The 20,877-nt window shown below is 44.0% G+C and overlaps 1 protein-coding gene across 1 annotated transcript in view; it reads right to left on the bottom strand.

Moving 5' to 3' along the window:
* The window catches only part of LOC141156756 (flavin-containing monooxygenase 3-like), a 92,595-nt gene that overhangs the window by 43,298 nt on the left and 28,420 nt on the right, over nucleotides 1–20,877 (bottom strand). The window contains exons 2-3 of the mRNA XM_073643115.1: nucleotides 12,764–12,898; nucleotides 10,896–11,084 (exon numbers count right to left, since the gene is read on the bottom strand). Coding sequence (XP_073499216.1) covers nucleotides 10,896–11,084; nucleotides 12,764–12,895 — 321 coding nt within the window. The 5' untranslated portion in view covers nucleotides 12,896–12,898. The remainder of the gene's footprint in view (nucleotides 1–10,895; nucleotides 11,085–12,763; nucleotides 12,899–20,877) is intronic.

The raw sequence follows: 20,877 nt of genomic DNA, 5'->3' as shown, positions 1-20,877 counted from the left end.
TACAAGTCCCAGGATCGCTAAGGTGCTGATATGTAACAGAGCCAGGAGACGCTTAGGCCCCGCATACTGGGAGCGTGTACTCCAAGAGAAGGCCCTACCACAAGGTCAACCAGCGCAGGACAGAGACAAAGTTAGGCCTAGCTCCAGGCAGGTCAGAAACTTACTACGCAGAGGCAAGAAACAGGAGGCCCTACACCCGCTCATTGGGGAGGATCCTGATATGCACCCTTCACCCTACAGTGCTCCGGGATGTGTCTGAATTTCCTCCAGTAAAAGGTACTGAAGTGACTACCGTGTCCGTTCCCGTTCTTGCTCTGACCCAGCTGGGTCTCGCCTGTCCTGCATTCCCCCTGCATACGCTGCCCTGAGACCTAGCTCCACCTGTGGGGAGCTATACCATCGAGCTGCCTTATCACGGGCCTCAGTGGACTGCTGCAGCGCTGGTGCTTCTCACCAGATACCACAGGTGGCGTCATGAACTCTTATAAAATTAACAATCATCCACCCTTTTAAAGAGTGACCCCAGGGTATGGGCCAGGGAGCCGACCACCGCGACATCCCCAAGGCCAGGCAAAGGCCCAGGTACTGAGTCATCCCCATCCCCCGGGCTAGTCACATCCTCCTCCACCTCCTCTGCTGACCTCATCTCTTGGCTTACTCTGGGTTGACAGTAAGTGGGATCTCCAACCTCGTCATCATCACCCTGTGTGTTATCACACCCGTCGTCCTCAGAGCCAACCTCTTCCTGCCCTGACCGAAAAGTCAAGTTGTCGCACCAATCAGGTATTTGAGTCTCATCATCGTCTTCATCATTGTCTCCACCAACAGGAGTTACAGTTTGGGAACGAGGGTCTACATTATGCTCAGAACCTTCTTCATCTGGTCCTGGATCCGACTCATAAAGATTCTGGGCATCAGTGCAGATCATTTCCTCATCTGGATTAACAGAAGCTCTGGAGGAGACCTCCGTTTCCCAGGCTATAGTATGAGCAAACAGCTCTGCAGACTCAACCATCTGTGTTACCCCATACTCAGATGGGTAGCTGGAGACTTGGGAGCTGTGAGGAAGCAAGTGCGATTGGGGTGACACCTCTGAGGACTGGAGTATTTGTGATGTTGAAATTGAGGTGGAGGAGAGCCCACTTGAAGGAGCACTTGATATCCGTTGAAGCACCTGCTGTTTTTGTGCCTCATCTGGAATTTGTAACGATGGGCGTGTCCGTAAGAAAGGGATCTTATCACATTGTCCACGAAAAGAAGTAGACATCTTAGTTTGGCTGGAATATGGTCTTTCTTCTGAAGATATTACTCCCCCCCACCGCAGGGGGGCTCGACCCACCAGCGGACAGGCACCAGTATTGGGAGAGGGGGGCTGGCCGTCAGGGTCCACCGCGGCTCTGGCACAAACCAGGCGACACGGAGGTGGCACGGGCAGGAACGAACTGGCCATGTCGGCTTCTCACTTTTTGGATTTTAGAAGGGCATGACATGCCTATATCTGTGTCTCCCCCTCCTTTTACTCCTCCACCTCTTTTCGCATGACTATATGTACTTGTCACTTTTCCATGTGTTAGTTGTGTCTTCTGAGCAGTTTGTCAGCTTTTGGACACATTTGAAGGTGTTTTCTATGTGTTTCTATGTGTTTTTGTTTGCCTGCCATTGGTTTTAACGGTGTTCGAAGGTGTTCGACGAACAGTTCGGCTAACACACGGGTGTTTGACGAACCGAACTGAACTCGAACACTACGGGGGTGGCTCAACACTAGTAGTGATGCCCAAATATTTGAGCAGCCACGGTCACACGAAGGCAATAGTGGGAAAGTGTCCCAAGAGGTGGACGATGATGAGACACAATTGCCAGAAAGTTAGGAGGAGGACCAGGGTGCGGAAGTGGAAGACGAGGTGGTGGATGATATAGTAACTGACCCAACCTGGCAGGAGGACATGCAGAGCGAGTACAGCAGCACACAGGGGGAGGGAGGCAGAGCACCCCAACAGGCAGGAAGAAGCAGTGTGGTGGCCGCAGACAGAAGGCAGGCAACTGTTCCTCGTAACACCAACACAAAGGAAGTTGCCAGTACAACTGTTAGGTCTTCCCGGACACGTGGACAAGTGCTCGTGGGCAGGGATGGAACATCTCGCTGGCGGCACACTGGGTTAACATAGTGGGAGCCGGGACCCAGTCGGACATTGGGATGGAATACGTCCTCCCGACGCCGAGGATTGCGGGCCCTAGGTCAATCAGGGTTGCCTCCACAGTCTACAGCTCCTGCACCTCATCCTCTTCAGGCTCCTCCTCCTCCTCCTCAGCCTCCATCTCCGAAATGACCACATCAGTCACAAGCTGGAAGCACTGCAGCACTGCCTCAGCCAAGAGGCAACAGGCTGTGCTTAGGTGACAAACCGCACAATGCCGAGGAGTTGTGGATAGCTCTGAAACAGCAGGCAGATCTGTGGCTCACACCGCTGAACCTACAGCCAGACATGGTCGTGTGTGACAATGGCTGGAACCTGGTGGCCGCTCTGAGGCGAGGCGAGCTCACACACGTACCATGCCTCGCCTATGTGCTTAACCTCGTAGTTCAGTGGTTTCTCAAATCCTACCCGGAGGTGCCGGATCTGCTTGTTAAAGTATGCCGCCTGTGCACCCATTTTAGAAAGTCACCTCCAGCTTCCACCGTCCCTTGCAGTGTTTCAGCAGCGTTTGCAGCTTCCGGCTCACAGACTGGTATGTGATGTCCCCATGTGTTGGAACTCTATACTTCAGATGTTGGGAAGGATTTGTGAGCAGAAAAGGGCAGTTGTTGAGTACCAGCATCAACAAGGCCGTCGGTATTCAGTTCAGACTCCACACATAAGACCTCAGGAGTGGACATGGATGTCAGACATATGTACCATCCTCCAAAACTTTGAGGACTCCACCAAGATGGCGCCATAATTACTGTCACCATCCCGCTTCTCTGTCTTCTGAAACGCTCTCTGCTCACTATCAAGGTGGATGCATTGCAGGTGGTGCAAGGAACCATACAGGGTGATTACACACAGCCCAGCCTCATCTCATCCCAACGTGGATTGGGAAGGGGGGGGGGAAGAGGGAAGAGGGAAGAGGTTAGTCATGTCTGTTAGCAGTCTGACATGCATGGTTGAGCTTATGTTACGCTGCCTTTCCCATGACAATCGCGTTCTCAAAATTTTGGGTGACAGTCATTACTGGTTGGTGACACTTCTAGACCCACGCTACAAGGAGAAATTTTATATATCTCTTATTCCTGAGGCGGACAGGTCTACAAAATTGGGGCAGTACCAGCAGCCCCTTGTTGCGGAACTATTAAAAAATTCCCATCAGAAAATTCTGGCGGCAGAGGTCACAGTTTGTTGGGTAAATGTTTGTCAGCCCTACACTTAGTGCATGGGCATTCCAAGTATAGGAGACCCGCTCCTTTCTAATGGGAACATTTTTTATGAGGCCCTCTAAGTCTTCCAAGGGGCATTGGAGTGCCCCTCAATTTTTGGCAACGCTTGCATTCACTGCATAAGCCAACACTATGAGAGACCCTCTCCTTTCTAATGGGAATATGTCATACTTTGTTACTGTGGCCCTGCTCTATGTGTATTTAAATTCTTAGTGGGGGGTTTCCCAAATTTTGGCAGCCCTTGCAGTCACAGCATGATAATTACCACTATAGGAGACCCGCTCCTTTATAATGGAACATTTTTTTTTTTTTTATTGAAACCCTCCTATATGTCTCTTCAAAGGGGTATTGTTTGCGTCCAAATTTTTGGCAGCCCTTGCAGTCACTGGATACGCAATAATAGTATAGAAGACCCACTTGTTAATAATGGGAACAACAAAGCATAGCCGGCTGATGGCTCTCTAACAATACCGAGGGCCGCCTGATGGCCCTATAAAACTAGGCTTATGACTTTCAGAGTCCCTCCATCATAAATAAAACAAGATGTGTCACACACCACATTGCCAGATAAGGTTGTAAAATGTTAAAATGACATTTACCGGTGAATGCATTGGTCTTAAAAAAATAACGTAAAAAAACCCAAAACAATAGGATCTTTCTTTAGTATAAAAAACAGCGTCACCAATTTAACCTCAATGTAATCACATTGTTCAGCTCATGCACCTCCTCCTCCATCTCCGAAATGACCACATCAGTCACAAGCTGACAGCTCTGCAGCACTGCCTTGGCCAAGCGGCAACAGGCTGTGCTGAAGATAACATGCTTAATTGACAAACCGCCCAGCACTGCAGAGCTGTTGAAAGCTGCAACACAGCAGCCTGATATGTGGCTCTCACCGCTGAACATACAGCCAGGCATGGTCGTGTTTGACAATGGGCGGAACCTGGTGACGGAGTGATGACAGCCGGAGTAGATACGGTTTCCCTCTATGCCAGTCCTTTCACCGAGCTAAAGAATATGGCTGTGGTGAAATACAACTCCCACTGAGAAGCTGTTTCAGATTGAAAAACATTGTGCCCACCAGAGGATTTGATTCTGAGGGCTCACCTTTCTCCCCCACTCAAGAGCCCCATAGCAGCTGCAAAGTTAGCGCTATCATGAACTCTCCTGAGGTAGAAGCCAAGGCACACTAGAGGATTCTCTGGTGGGGCCGTCCACCCCTTCTGAGAAGCAGTCCTGGCTAATAAAAGTGTGGGGGAAGGTTCCCAGACACTCTATGGTTGCATTTTTAATGCGGATCGGACGTGCTTATGCACGCTATTTCTCAAACCGCATTGCAGATCAGGCCATTGCCCAAATCTATAGTCATGAAATTAAATGCGCAAAGAAAGATGTGTGTGTGTGTGTGTGTGTGTGTGTGTGTGTGTCAAAGCACCACCAACAAGTGCGAGTTGATGTTGGACGGGCTGCCATTGCTTCTGCAACAAGCTGCATTAGAGGACTTCCAGGGTAAAATGACACCCAGAGTAGATACGGTTTCCCTCTATGCCAGTCCTTTCACCGAGCTAAATACAACTCTCAGCAAAAAAAGCTGTGAACTGGTGGCTGGGGACCGAGTATGGACACTCGGCCGCCGCCAGCATGAGGTTATGAAAAGCTTCCGTCTCCATGAGCCTAAAAGGCCACATTTCAAGTGAAAGCAGCTTTAGAGGACTTCCTGGGAGAAATGACAACTGAGTAGATATGGTTTCCCAAGTTCTTTTGATGCGCCCCCTGGGCCGTGGGGTACTCGGAAGCCGGGCCGGTCGGTGCTGGGGATGTCACGGTGGCAGTGACCCGGTCCGTCACCCAGGGCGGTCAATTAAAGGGAAAGTAAAAAGGGAATAAAGTTTTTAGAGATAATGTTTGTGGCGCCACCTGTGGTATGTGGCTATATGGGGCCGCTGCTGCGGTGCAGGTCCACTGGAGCTGATGGTGACGCAGCAGAGTTGGTTCAGCTCTCCACAGGCAGAGCTTAGCTCCAGGGCAGTAAATGATAAATTGAATGAGGTAGATGTTGCTGGTGCTGTGTAGTGCAGGGCTGGTGATGGCGCAGCAATTATTCAAGGACACAGTGGGGTGTAGTCTTCAGATTTTACTCACAGTTGTTAAGTTCCTCAGGTTACACTTTCCAGATTATAACTGTCCACATCGTTCTGTGTCCTCCGGGGTAGTGATCCAGCAAACTCTCGTATCTCAGGAGCACTTGGACGGGACCCCATTCTATGTACCTTTCCCAGTCGTCTCACTGCACTGGCTCTCGACCTCCTGCCCTGCGCCTCACAATCAGAGTGCCAAGCCTCAGGCCTTGTTGGGTGACGTGCAGTCCCCTGGACCCTATGCGGCCACCTTTTCGGCGATGTAATTGTGGCTGTTGGCTGCAGCACCTTAAAAATGCAGCCGCCTCCGGTTGTCTAGCTGAGCCTGGTTGTTCTCCACTAGTTTTGGGGCCGGTCCCCTCTCTGCGGCCTGATCCCTCCACGTCAGCGTGGATTCAGGCGCACGGGTGGCATCCTCACTCACCGTGCCCCTGGGATCCCCTCTGTTCCTCCTGGAGCCCTCCTCATTGCTCCTCTCTTCTTTCCTCTCTCTCTCCCTCTCTCTCTCTCTCTCCTGGGCCTCTCTCACTGGGCCCGACTCCTCTTTCTCTTCACTCAACTCCTTCTCCAAGCACTGGAGCCAGGAGCCTGGACCCTTCTGCCCTGCTCTTCTGGATGGTTCGCCTCCTTCTTATACTCTTCCTGATGGTGCTCCCCTTATCTACTTCCTCACACCCACTACATGGTTCCACCCTCCAGCTAGGGACCAAGGAATGTGCTCTCCCTTAGGAGCAATCTTGCCCTTCCCTACTGAAGTGGAGTGTATTGGATGTGGGTGTGTGGGTCCCGGGTAGTACTCCCTCCTTACCTGAGAGTGGGGTACCACACCTCTGGGTGAGATGCAGTATCTCTGTGGCAACTGGACCCGCAGGGGCACCACACTTTCACCAAGCTAAAGAATATGGCTGTGGTGAAATACAACTCAGCAAAAAAAGCTGTGGACTGGCTCCGTACCGTCCCTGGCCACATTCACCTGTCCACGTGTTTGTGGTTAGGCGGTCCTTCCCAGTAAGTGCACTGGGGAGGGCACGGGTAATGTTGTGGGACCTGTGCTTGTGGAAGGCAGAGACGATACCAGGAAAAAAATAGTAAAATAGTGGAGGCTGGGGATCGAGTATGGATAGCCAGTCGCCGCCGCCATAAGATTGTGGACAGCTTCCGCTTCCACAAGCCTAAAAGGCGACATCTCAAGTGCAAGCAGCTGCCCAGAAATCTGGCAGTTTAGTATTGCAGCCTGTGAGTGGGCGGGTGGCTGGCTGGCTGGCTGCATACTTGCGCTTGCATTCCAAGGAATGGGGTAGGGATATCTGAACGCTGCACTGGGACAAGGACGGGGACGGTGATTGTTGCAAGTCTGCAACGACAGGTGCATGACGGGAGGCATCTTCGCATTCGCCAAGGATCACTTATGATGGGCACACTTTTAGGCAGTGACCTGGGAGTCAGAAATGCTTCCAGAGGTCTTCCCCATGCTGTTCCCATGTCTTTTCAGCATTGTATGCATGTGTCTGATGATGTGTCACACACCACATGGACAGATAAGGTTGTAAAATGTTAAAATGACATTTCCCAGTGAATGCATTGGTCTTTGTTGAAAGCAATGCAAAAGTGCAAAAACGCATGTGATGTGTGTGATCGGGGGGTGGGGCTTTTAACCTCTCATGTGTTTCCTGTCCCTAGAGGAACAGAGGACTTAACTCCTGTCGTGCCGTTATGATGGACGTACTGGTAAAATCCATTTTGGTTTTGTATGTTTTATTGTGAGTCCGTAAAAGTGGCGTAATACTCTGACAACGTTGTTGACAGCAGTGACCGGGGAGTCAGAAATACTTCCAGGGGTCTTTCCCATGTTGTTCCCATGTCATTTGAGCACTGTTCCCATCGATTTGGGCAATTTTTAGGCCCTCTGCAGACCGCCAGGGGGAGCCGCCTGAAAAATGCTCGAGTTTCCCATAGACTTAAGTGGCACCCCAGGGGTCCGGTTGCCACAGTGGCATTGCCTCCCTCACAAGAGGTGATGAAATGCCTGGAAGCAAGGAGGGGTCCCCTAATCAGGTTTTGCTACCATGCAACACTTTCCTGGCTCCAGACCAGCAAGGGGAGCTCCTCCCCTTAGCAACTGGGATCTGGAGGCGGGGTTAGTTAGCGTGAGTAGAGCAGACAGGAGTTGAAGTCAGGACGTCGACGAGGAAAGACCTAGGGAGTGGAGCTGCACGGCAGTTCACCCCAGAGGAAAGCGCAGAACAACCAGACACCGGAGTCCGAGGTTCTGGGGCACCGAAAGCCCAGCAGCAGAAACCGGAGGGCAGGAGACTGCAGATCTCCTGGCCCCATCAGACGCCCGGAGGCTCAGCAGCATGATAGGGCCCAGCACCTCCACGTGGGAGCGACACTCCAGGAGGGCCCGAGCTGCCTGCCATACGGGTGAGCACAAAGACGTTTTACTCAGGGACGAGGGCCGCAGCATAGCTATATGCAGCAGGTCCAAAGAGGTAGCGCAAAGGGAAGGCCTACAACTTCACCTGGCTAGGTGGATCCCCCAACTTGCTTCCAGGCCGCCCGGACCTCTACTACCAGCTAGTACACGTGCCCCGGTCTGCCTAACCACGGCAAGTAAAGATAAGAGGAAACCGCCATTAAGTTGTGGACTGATTATTAACTGCACCATCCTCTGCACTACACTGCACAGCAAGATCTATAAAATCACTACTACCTGCCCTGGAGCTGAGCTCTGCCTGTGGAGAGCTGAACCAACTCCTATGCACTAACAAAGGCTCCAGAGGTTCTGCACCGCAGCGGCGTCTCCATATAGCTGCATACCACAGGTGGCATCACAAACTGTATATAAAAACTATAAATCCCCTGTAAATATCTCCATTTATTGACCGCCCTGGGTCACAGACCGGGTCACCGCCACTGTGACATCTCCCCTAGCAACGACCAGCCATGCAGCGAGTACCCCACGGCCCAGGGGGCACGTCACTTACATTGGGCTCGTTGCTCGCTCGAGCAAGGAGTACCCGAGCATTTTAGTGCTCGCTCATCATTATTTGTGAGCTGTTGTGTGGTCAATGATGATAATGTCTGTAAGTAAGCAGAGATACGTGGATCGATTCATGTAGACTCTGGTCCATTGACCACGTCAATAGACTCTGCTGGATGGGAGGCTTGCGAAACGCTTACTTACCAGGCTAGCATAATGTTATCTATGCAACATGCCACAATAATGACACTACACCAACCCTAGCTAATCAAAAGCTGCGCTGCTACATTATATATATGATGTCTAGCTTCTTGTGTTATTAAAATTGCTTTAGTTAGCTAAAACAGCATGAAATTAAGCTAGTTTCCAATTGACTTGCTTTTTATATCTGCCATTCTCATGATATGAGAGCTTTTATCTTACATGATGTACAGCTTGTTCCCATGGAACTCTGCTATCAGAGCCTGATCTACTATGTGCTGAAGATGAATTAGCTGCTAGTATCCAAGTCACTTCTATCCAGTCCATTGATTTCTATACAGCAGTTAGTTGCTCACCTCTCTCCCACTCTCTCTCAGTTCTTGACAGAGCTCCCATTCCTCTTCCGTAATCACTATTCCAAAACCCTAGCATCGACAGATGTAGTTACTATGCAGATGTTGAGCTAAAAAAAGTGATTGCTAACGATGCAGAGGAGGAGAGAGTCTATCCATGGCAGAGATTGGCATACAGATGTATTGTGTGGGCTATTGCTGATGCAAAGCCAGCTGAACTATATTGGCAACCTGGAGAGGTTAGTTCTGGAAAATCTGATGTTACTATGGTGATGTATAGTCTAATGAGAGGAGATGAGATGGGGTGGGGTGGTCTGTTCAATGCCAAGGTAGACTAGAGCTAGGCTATGTTGACGAGTTTAGGAATATTCCATGTGGACCATCTGCAATGAGGTCTATTGAGTCTCCTTAATTTTTGGGTCTCAAGTACCTGAAGATTTAGGTGGACACAACCTCATTTAAGTTAAACTAAAACCACCAAAGGTGACTTAATTGTTGACTAGGACTAAGGGTGCTGTGTATGGCAAAAATGCGTCAGTCTGCGATCAATGGTGAATATACTTTGTATACCTTTGTAATGAATTTTCAATAAAGAAGAAGCAAGGTTTTTATTCAAAGGGAGATTGTACTGTAGCTTTAGACTAATCAATGTGAATAACTGCAAGGACATGTGTGTATCCATAGACTTCAATTAACGTAGGTACATCACTGATGTTATGTAAGGGAGTGGAGAGTATTAGACATGGTTCAACAACGTTCTGTGGCGCTATGAATAAATGTCGCTATCTGCTGAGCGGACGGAGTAGGCCGAAGCCAAAAGTTAAAAAAAACATTTCTGGAGGGAATAACTTGAAGGGAACGCCGGGTCAAGTGGTAAGTGTGGTGCAGTTATCATATATAAAAGGCAAGTGAGCAGTTGGCATCAGAAAGCAAGACAGAGAGGACGTGGTGAGTGGTGGAACACAGAGGCAGAGTGACCGGAGAGTGGCTGGAGACCAGAGAAGGTGAGATATAGTGGGTCAAGTTCCGAAGCCCAGACTTCGCCGGTAAAGACCTAAGGCTCAGACTTGGTTGGTCAAGACCCAAAGCCTGGTCTTCATCAGTCAGGATCCAACATCTTAATGCCGCTGGTCAAGCACTGATCATTGGACAAGGCCAGACGTCTGCCGTTCTGATGAGGAGACTTGAGTGAACAAGGCTGTTACAGCATAAACATATGGTACAGGGTGTGGGCTGTGGCCGTGCTTAAGAAGGAAACTAAGGTGGCAAGGGTGACGGAACCCACAGGGTGTTAAGAGACTCACATTTGAGGGACTCATGACCCAATGGGAAGTACCGGTGATCCCTGTTAGTGCCAGTATAATAGGCATAAGCACTTGAAGATCATGCTACAACCAGGCGCCTATCGTTGGGAGTGACGCTTGTTGCGCTGGAACAGATAAACTTTGTTATTCATTTAAATGAGAAATAGTCTGTTAGGATATTGAATAAGATATCTCATCTGTTATATTGCTGCTATTGTCATTATAGCTAAGATTGAAAACAAGTAAAACAAATTACCTCTTAATAGTTTTCATTCTGTGGTAGAAAAATAAATAGCTTAAGTTGGCTACTTCTGCATTATCGTTATCTGCGTTGTTGCATCCTAGTAACCTGCTTACAGTTACCTATGATAAAACACTGCAAGCCTATTCATATTGTAGCTGCTGTTAATGTCAACATGCTATCACAAAATATAATGCAAAGCGTGAGCAATTATTTCACATATTGTAAGATGAAATATAAATACAAATTTAGAAGACACTTACTTTAAACTTGATGTGCCTCAACAGGTCAAAGTGTTTCGCATATTGCTTCAGGTAATCCAGAAACAGAATATTGTGCATGAAGTTCGGGAATTCATCTGGTATAGGAAAGTCTGGATAGCACATCATTTCTTTGCAAGCATTTGTGAATACTGAATGGTAGATACTAGCCCTCCCATCTTCTGCATGGTCCTATAAAGAAAATAGTCATATAGCAAAAATAAAGTAAAAATTTAAGCAATTCTCTGAACTTGTACAAGAGACACCAAAAGTTAAGTGTTGCTAAAAAACAAACAATAAACTGTAGACATGTCACCTTATTGAAGAGTGGGCTCCTAGCACTGAGAAACATGCACAACTTGTCTTGAAAGCTACATACATGGGTACAACTATGTAACATCACCACTCCAAGCAATTGCCATACCCAAGACCAACTCTTGCAGACTGAATTAGCAGACGAGTTTGTCCATTTAAACGTTACCTCCACGGCAAATTTTCATTTTTGCGCTCTCATTCTTTGCTCCCTTCTTCTAAGAACCAAAAGTTGCTTTTTTTTAATTTATTTTTTTACTTTTTTTTGGGCAACATTGCTGTGTGAGGGCTTGTTTTTTGCATGTGAAAAGTTCTAATTTTCAATGACAGTTTACCATGCAATTTGCTGAAAATAAATTCCAAGTGGTATAAAATGGTTACATAAAATGTAATTCGGCCATTGTTTTTTTGAGTTTTGTTTTTATGGTGTTTATTTTATGCTAAAAATTACCAGGGCAGAATGAATATGGTGATTCCAAACTTGCATAGATTTTTAATTTTATTTCAGTGGGAAAAAAAAATATTGCAATTTTCCAAAAGTTTGTTGCTCCCTCAGCTGACTGTTCTATGGATATCAAGTTAGGGTACATTCGACATCTTCGTCAGTTTCTATTGCATTTTAAGTGAGGTGTGGTGGCCAAATTACTAGACTGACATTTTTATGTTTTTCTCTTACCATATGGGTAAATTCATTTTATGTTTTGATGGACTTGACATTTTCAGATGTGGCAATACCAAATATCTTCATTTAAAAAAAAAAATAAAAAAAAAAGAGTTCAAGTGCAGTTCTCAGCAGCAACTGCTGCGCATCTATCCTATCCAGTCATATAAAATCGGGCAGAGATCAGATTACAGTGCACAGACTGGCTGGCAGCTCTACCAACCCGAGGATGACAGCTTTGAATATTTTTTTCTACACAGCTGTCACGCTCAGGTCGGAAGAGCTGCCGACCAGTCCGTTCCGATTTATACGGCAGTCAGACTGCGCACTTACAGGTGCATCTCACTAAATTAGAATATCATCAAAAAGTTAATATATTTCAGTTCTTCAATACAAAAAGTGAAACTCATATTATATAGAGCCATTACAAACAGTGATCTATTGCAAGTGTTTATTTCTGTTAATGTTGATGATTATGGCAAACAGCCAATGAAAACACAAAAGTCATTATCTCAGTAAATTAGAATACTAATTTGAGTTTCATTTTTTGCATTGAAAAACTGAAATAAATTAACGTTTTGATGATATTCTAATTTAGTGAGACGCACCTGTAGATTAACTAATCCCAAGGTTCCTTGGCATCCTCTATAATAAATGTATTGAATTGGCACTCAGCTGCAACGTCTCAGGGGGTAGCTGTTGTAGAGAAGAGGAGTCATTGTACCACCCGCCTTGTAAGAAGTGCAGCATGCTCAGTACATATGCACCCAACATGTGAGATATGTGAATATTCCCCCAAGAATTAGTTACTTTTTAATGCCAGTTTTCTGGCATACAATGCTTGATGAATTGACCCATAAGTGCTTTCACAGAAAAATAAAAGCATCAAGAAACTTACCATAAAATTCCATAGTCCACCAACAGAATCACTCTTTTCAAAACAGGTTGCATGAAGGCCAACTTCTAAACTGCATTTGAGAGCTGCAAGTCCGCTTATACCGGAGCCAATTATCGCTATGGTTGATGCCATGCTCTGTATAAATAAATTTATAAAAGCATGAAATTGCAGTTATACCGTCTCATAGTCAAAAGTTTCTAATTTTACAGAAATCCAAATACATATATACTGAACATGGATATCTGTCACTGAAAGCTCATACAAAAGAGCAAGAGCCATTATGCGAGACTTTATGGACAAGTGTATGTCTAAATGCAGCTGCGTACCACTTGTTGGAGGGCAGATGAGTACTGGGATTCACCTGACAAGTTTTTTCAAAGGGGAAACTCCTCTTTATTGAGGAGGGAGTTTTTGGAGGATTTCTTCTTTTTTTTGAAGAGTTTTGTAATAGATTTCCTGAAGCAGATTTGCCAAGGTAAACTCGGCGTGTAATAGATGTCGTGTCTTAAACAGCAAAGTGAATTTCTCATAGAAATGAACAGGCAAACTTTTCCAAGAGTATGTGAAGATTTAGTGGAGAGAATCTTCTACAAAAACTAAGTATGAACATAGCATTTTTTTTTTTTTACTTGAAAGAAAGTTTCTGAAAGTACGGGCTCATTCAGATGTTCGATTTTCTGATACAAGTGCTATTGGTGTTTTTCATGGATAGCAGTCATACCTATGATGGTATGTAATTCACATGTCCAATTTTTTTCTCAGACCCGCTTTATGTTGATCTGAGTGTCGGATCAAAGTCTCCAATTAAAGTCTATGTATCCATGAGAAAAAAAAAAGTCAGACAACACTTGAATACCATCCGTGTGTTTGTTTTTCATTGACTATGATAGGAGAAAGCTGAGAAACCTCCATTTTTTTTTTAACTTGATCAAACTATGATGGCAAAAACAGACATACTTACGAAACTCTGATCACAACCTGATCAATAATGATGTGGAAACTCAGATTTTTTTTTTGTGTACAAGAAAAATCACTGACGTCTGAATAAGTCCTAAGACTAAGGCCAAAAATCTTCATGGTATCATGGTATAAGGCTGTGTGCCCACTATGCAATTAATTTTGCGGACACGCAGCGTAATGGCTGCCGCGTGACATCCGCATCACTGCATCTGCACATGCAGATATCACACGGTTCAATGTGTGGATGGTACCCGGGTCTGGAGAAGAGGAGACTCTCATCCAGACCTGGGTACCATAGAACCTGGAAAAAAAAGAATTTAAAATAAAAAATAAAGATTATACTTACCTTCCGATGTCCTCCCGGTGTTTTCTCCGCTCCGTCTGGTCTGCTGTATGGGTCGCGGTGTTGTGAAGGACCTACCATGACATCATTTAGTCATGTGACCTGGCACATGACTCAGTGTCGTCACCGCAGGTCCTTTACACCACCGCGAGCCGCCCAAGACACCGGACGGAGCGGAGAAAACACCAGGAGGACATCGGAAGGTAAGTAGAATCTTTATTTTTTACCATTCTTATTCTTTTTATTTTAAACCAACTTGGTCACACTACTATAAATCCATGCCGGTTGCATGGATTTATATAGTGTGAACAAGTTGTCAAGCACTTTTCCAAGTGATGCTAAAATCGCTTGGAAAAGCGCTTGATAACCCGCGTGCAGAAATGCATGCAAAAACGCTTGACAAACGCTTCTGCCTGGCGGGAAAAACGCATGTAAAAACCGCATGAAGTGGAAAAAATATGCAGCATTTCTGCATCATGGGCACATAGCCTAAGATATTGATTAACTGCTTTCCTTCCTTTTTTCTTTACCCAAGTATTAGTGATATGAGTGGAGGAAGAGTATTGATTTAAAACAAGGGAAAAGCACAAAAAGTTATGATATATATAGACTGTACAATACGTTAAAGCATATCTGACCCTTCTTAACAAAAAAATTAAAACCACAATAAAACAACAATGAAGTGCAGCAAACTACTTTAGCTTTTCAGTTTTTATTTTACTTTAATGTTTTAGGTAAAAACTCTGTGTCCAGACTCCAGGTGTTACTTTAACCCCTTTACGACCTATACGTACGTCATAGGTGTGGGCTCCGGCGCTGAGCCCGCATTTATTCCAGGACATTACAGCTGCTTTTATCAGCTGACATGTGTCCCTTACAGCCAGTGGTGGAATCGCAATCCACTGGCGACTGTAAACATGTTAAATGCCCCTGGCAATCTCTGACTGCGGCATTTAACATGATCGCGCAGGAAGTGCGACACTAACCCCGCCCATCGGTCTGCCCGTCACATAATCGCGGACTGAAGCCCTGCTATGTGTAACACAAGCGATCAGATGATCGCAGCCTCAAGTCTCCCATGGAGACTATTGTAGGAAAAAATAATAATATAAAACTTCAAATCACCCCCCTTTTGCACCATTGAAATAATAATAAAAAAATACACATTTGGCATCGCCGCATTCAGAAGCGACTGATCTATCGAAATATAAAAATAATTATTCCGATTGGTAAACGGCATAACAATAAAAAAAAATTTAAAAAAACAGAATTTGGTTTTTTGGTCACTGCAACATTGCAATAACAGGCCATCAAAACATTGTATCTATTACAAAATGGCAAAAAACAATCGTGGAATTGCACTTTTTTGCAATTTCACCGCACTTGGATTTTTTATGGCCATGTTGGTGGAAAAAAGAAAAAAAAAAAGGTTATGGCCCCGGGAAGAAGGCGGCCAACAAACAAAAAACTCAGGTACTGAAGGGGTTAATGTCTACAGTAAAATATAGTTTTGCTAGGGAAAATGTTCAAGGAAAGTCAATTTTTTCTGACTCTAGCTTGTCTATATTTAAAAAAAAAATAATCATCCAGGAAAACCATTTCTACAAAATGTATACTGTGTAATCGTAAAAAATAAAGTACACCACCAAACCTATATCACATACATGCAAAGCACAATGTATTTTTAAATGGATTTTGCAATGAATAAAAATTAGTGTATGTGAAGGAGGAGTAAAGAAGACCAGGATATATCCAGGGGAATAGGGATCAATTATGGATATAAAAACCTATAGGAATTGTATAGTTATCCATAGAAATAGTTTAGAGTTTAATTTCTCACCATAGGTTTTATACATAATCCCCATGATAAATGCAGAGTAATACATGAGAGCACTAGCCTACACTAGTCTACTATTCTACTGTGACCAGCTAAAACTATGACGTCGCCAGATAAAGGGTCAAACAGAGGACAACATTTTATATTTTTCATATCTCATTAAAGTGAATGGCTCAGATGGAGGCACCACTGTGAAAGTTTTTCAGGGCTTCAGACAGAAGCCCTCAGTCATAAAAGGGACAATTTTCTTGTGGAATTTTTACATATACAGAAAATTTATCAAGAGGAGAATTTTTATACATGAGTGAAAAACGGATAGCACACAGATGGCATCTGAATGTGGTCAGATCTTTTCACTGGCTCGGACTTTCAGTGCAGAGTTTGATCCGACACTCGGATCAATATCAGACATGTCTCCAGGATGTTGCATCGACCATTCAGTCTGAGGAAAAGAAAATCTGACATGTGAACAACTCAATAGATGGTCATAGGTACAAGTGTTACCAGTTAAAAAAAAAAATGGATAGCCCTTATAGATGAAAAACCGACGTGTGAATTAACCCTAAGGCTACATTACCACCAAGTTCTTTTGGTGCTTTTTTGATGCTGCATATTTATGTTGAGTCAAAAAATGCAGCATCATACAGTTCCAGCAAAGTGGATAGGATTTATAGAAATCTCCTGCCCACGGAGCTTTTAATGCAATGTAAACTGACCTGCAGCACATGTTGCAAATCCAGAATATGTCAATTTCTCTTGTCGATACACTGAGTTTTCTGTGCAGATTTTCCCTATAGATTTGGATTAGGTGTGGAAAATTCCGCACGTGCGTTTTTAGTGCGTTTCCGCTGCGGAAATACATCAAAAACATATGTAATCCACACGAAGTTGTCACATCCAAATACCAGGAAGTATCAAAAACTAAGCATCTTTAAAGCATGACATTCCAACAAGAGACTAAGACCACAGCGTCAAAAAACGCGATAAAAAAAAGCTCATTAAATAATGCACACAAAAACACAAAGAAAAAAATGCAAGTAACCTAATTTAAAGAATAGGTGCAGAAATTCTGCAGCATCAAAAACTCACCAAAAGCTCATCGTGGGAGTGTAGCCTAAAGCCACCTACACACATTGAGTATTTGGTGAGTATTTTTCATCAGTATTTGTAAGTCAAAACCAGGAGTGGGTGATAAATACAGAAGTGGTGACGTGTTTCTGTTATACTTTTCCTCTGATTTTTCCACTCCTGATTTTGTCTTACAAATACTAAGGTAAAAAAACCTCACCAAATACTCAACGTGTGCACAAGGCCTAATTTTGTCTATAGCTGTTTCTCCAATTTCCGTTCCATATCCATACTGGAGTGAGAATTGTGACTTTTTTGTAACTTGGTGGGGCCAAACATTTACATCCACCTTCCCACCTGTTTGGATTCCATCTATCTCCGTCCTTCTCTGACTCTATGAAATCAGAGCTGTCAATCAAAGAAGATGAGGGTAGAAATTGAGGGGAAACAAGCAGGTGGGAAGGTGTATTTCAATGATTAAACTTGCCATCATGGTCTCAGTGCCTGTACTTGATTTGTACAGTAATTCTGAAACAAAAAACTCGCCAAATACTCAACGTGTGCACGTGGCCTTAGAAATACCCATGTTGTTTTTAATTTGTGACAAATGCGGCATAATTTTGAAAAACGTTATCAAATTCAAATTATAAAAAAATAGATTCCCCATTATCTGATTTTATTTTGCTGTGTTCAGATGGAACTGGAAGAGTTTAAAAGGAATAAAAGAAAATTATACTCCCCACATCCTTGCCCTTATCTTCTCCATGACCCTAACCATCATGAATCAGAGCCTCGCTGCGTGGTTGCCTAAGGCCACGTGCAGATGTTGAGTATTTGGTGAGTTTTTACCTCAGTTACTGTAAGTGAAAACCAGGAGTGGGTGATAAATACAGAAGTGGTGACGTGTTTTAGGGTATGTGCATACGGTCAGGAGCCGCCTGCGGCCCCTACACTGCAGAGAAGCCGCGCGACTCCCACTCATTATGCATTCAAGGCTACATTCCCACAACAAGCTTTTGGTGCATTTTTGACAGTGCAGAAATTCTGCACCTATTATTTAAATTAGGTTACTTGGGTTTTTGTGTGCATTTTTTTAATATGCATTTTTATTGCATTTTTGACACTGCGATTTTTGGTTGTTCTTGGTGTGTCATGCTTTAAATGAAGCTGCTTTGTTTTTGATACCTCCTGGCTTGTTGCTTGACAAAACATTATTCACATACATACGTGTGGATTACATGTTTTTGATATGTTTCCGCAGTGGAAACGCACTTAAAACACGTGCCTTTACCTGTGGAATTTATGCTCCTAATGTAAATCTATGGGCAAAATATGAACAGAAAATTCAGCTGCGGTTTTGAATCTCTCACCGCAACTGAACTTACGCTGCATTAAATAGAAGCACAGTGGGCATGAGATTTCTATAAATCCCATCCATATGGCTGGAACTATAAGACGCTGCGTTTTTGACGCAGAAAAATATACGCATCAAAAACGCACCAAAAGTTGTATAAAAAAACAAAACAATAAATCATACCTTTAGGCATCTATAATTTTAACATAAGCAAAAACCAGTCCAAGTTTCCTTAGGGTTTGATCAGTGCCAGTTTTTACTATTAATCTTTCATCAGTCACTTTCACTTGTGAAAACATAAATAAATGACAATATTATTGATGGACAGCACACTGATAATATTCGTATGCTATTTGTGATTATACATGACCTGTATGGGTAATCATAACTCCAATCAAAAATGGCCATGTCTCTGTGATTTGTTTGCAGGCACATGGTCCAAATAAAAACACGGACATGTGAATAGCACCATAGACTATAATGGGTACATGTACGATCCATTAAAAATACGGACGTGACTCACAGATGTCCGAATGAGGCTTTGGAGGAGGGGATTTATTAAGGCATTTATGCCAGGTTTTTGTTTTACAAAAAAGTATTGGAGGGGGCAAATTTTGTTATACATTTTTTTTTATGCAAAAATATGTGACTCCCACCAATTTGGAAAAAAAGTAGGTGGGAAAGTGGATGTATTTAACTAGGCGAATAGGCGTAACCCAGATTCATAAAATGCATAAAATATTTGCAATTCTCACTCCACTAGAGGTGTGGTGTAAAAACTGCAAAAAAAAATTGCAAACAAAAGCATTATATTTAAAGATGTACCAAATTTATCAAATATTATGCAACACAGATACAAGCAATACCAACTATAACATTTGCCACATTCTACATTTCACCTGGTATGTGCACACGTTTCTACGAGGGAACTCAAGCAGCAAAAATCCCATCTAAAATCAGCAGCAGCATTTACCACTGTATGGGGACAGTTTTCTAGGCTTTTTTTTAATGGAATATTGTGCTACATACTGTATACTATACACATTTTTTTTTCAGATGAGGTGACCTACAAACAGTAGATTTGGTGCTTTTTTTTACTTTATGGTCTTCAGTTTGTTCATAGAATCATAGAATCATAGAATCATAGAATGGTAGAGTTGGAAGGGACCTCCTGGGTCATCTGGTCCAACCCCCTGCTCAAAGCAGGATTCACTAAATCATCTCAGACAGTTGTCTGTCCAGCCTCTGTTTGAAGACGTCCATTGAAGGGGAACTCACCACCTCTCGTGGCAGCCTGTTCCACTCATTAATCACCCTAAGGCTGTGTGCCCACGTAGCATTTTTCAAGCGTATATGCTGCGGAATTTCCGCAGCGTAAACGCTTGAAAAACGCATGTATATCCGCACCCCATGGTCCCCAATGGGATTCCGCAAGTTCTATGCACATGTTGCGGATTTTTCCGCAGCGTTTATGCCGCGTTCAAAAATCCGCAGCATGTCATTTAATTTTGCGTTTCCGCAAGCGGAATTGCCTTAGTCCAATGCATAAAAAACGCAAGGCAATTCCGCATGTGGAAAACGCGTGATAAACGCGCGAAAAATGCGCGATAAACGCGTGCGGAATTCCGCATGCGTTTTTCCGGGAGAGGACTTGCATTTATGCAGCAGAAATTTTCTGCTTCATAAATGCAACGTGGGCACATAGCCTTACTGTCAAAAAGTTTTTTCTAATATCTAATCTGTGTCTCCTCCCATTTAGTTTCATCCCATTGCTTCTAGTCTTTCCTTGTGCAAATGAGAATAAATATAATATGTGGAAATGCATCCTTTGAAATTGGATTTTTTACCTTCTGACTGAAGGTCTTGCCATCAGCAGGTGTTTCTGTTGCTTCACTTAAAAAGTTCTCATGTTGTTTTGAACTTGTGTCAAATGCAGCAAACAATGTTCCTTATGTTGGCAAGTTTTACAAGTAAAAGTGGCACAAAAACAGGAGGGAAATTTACAAAGACTGGCATATAAAACAGAGGTGTGTTGAGCTACGTTCCCACGATGAGCTTTCCGTGAGGTTTTGATGCTGCAGAATTTCTGCATCTATTATGTAACTTAGGTTTTTATCGAGTTTTTGATGCTGCCTTGTTTCTCTTTGTTATGTCATGTTTTAAATTAAGCAGCTTTGCTTTTGATACTTCCTGGTATTTGGCTTTGACAAGGTTTATTAGTAGTCATGTGAGGATTACATGCATTTTGTATGCGTTTCCACAAGTCTATGGAAAAAATCCACGCAGAAAACTCAGCGTACCCGCAAGAGAAATTGTCACGTTGCAGATTTGAAACACGCACCACAGGTCAGTTTGTTGAGCAGCATAAGTCCAGTGGCCATGAGATTTTTATAAATCCCTTCCACTTTGCTGAAACTCTAAGATGCTGCATTTTTGACACAGTAAAAATATGTAGCGTCAAACTCAACGAAAGCTCAGCCTTAGGCTACGGTAACACTATCAGTATTTGGTCAGTATTTGAAAGCCAAAACCAGGAGTGAAACAATCAGAGA

The sequence above is a fragment of the Phyllobates terribilis genome, unplaced genomic scaffold (genome assembly GCF_046119375.1).
Source record: "Phyllobates terribilis strain yellow unplaced genomic scaffold, ASM4611937v1 Scaffold_8__6_contigs__length_399053987, whole genome shotgun sequence".
Lineage (NCBI taxonomy): Eukaryota > Metazoa > Chordata > Amphibia > Anura > Dendrobatidae > Phyllobates > Phyllobates terribilis.
The sequence above is the reverse complement of the archived record's forward strand: the minus strand, read 5'-3'. Positions and strand labels throughout refer to the sequence as shown.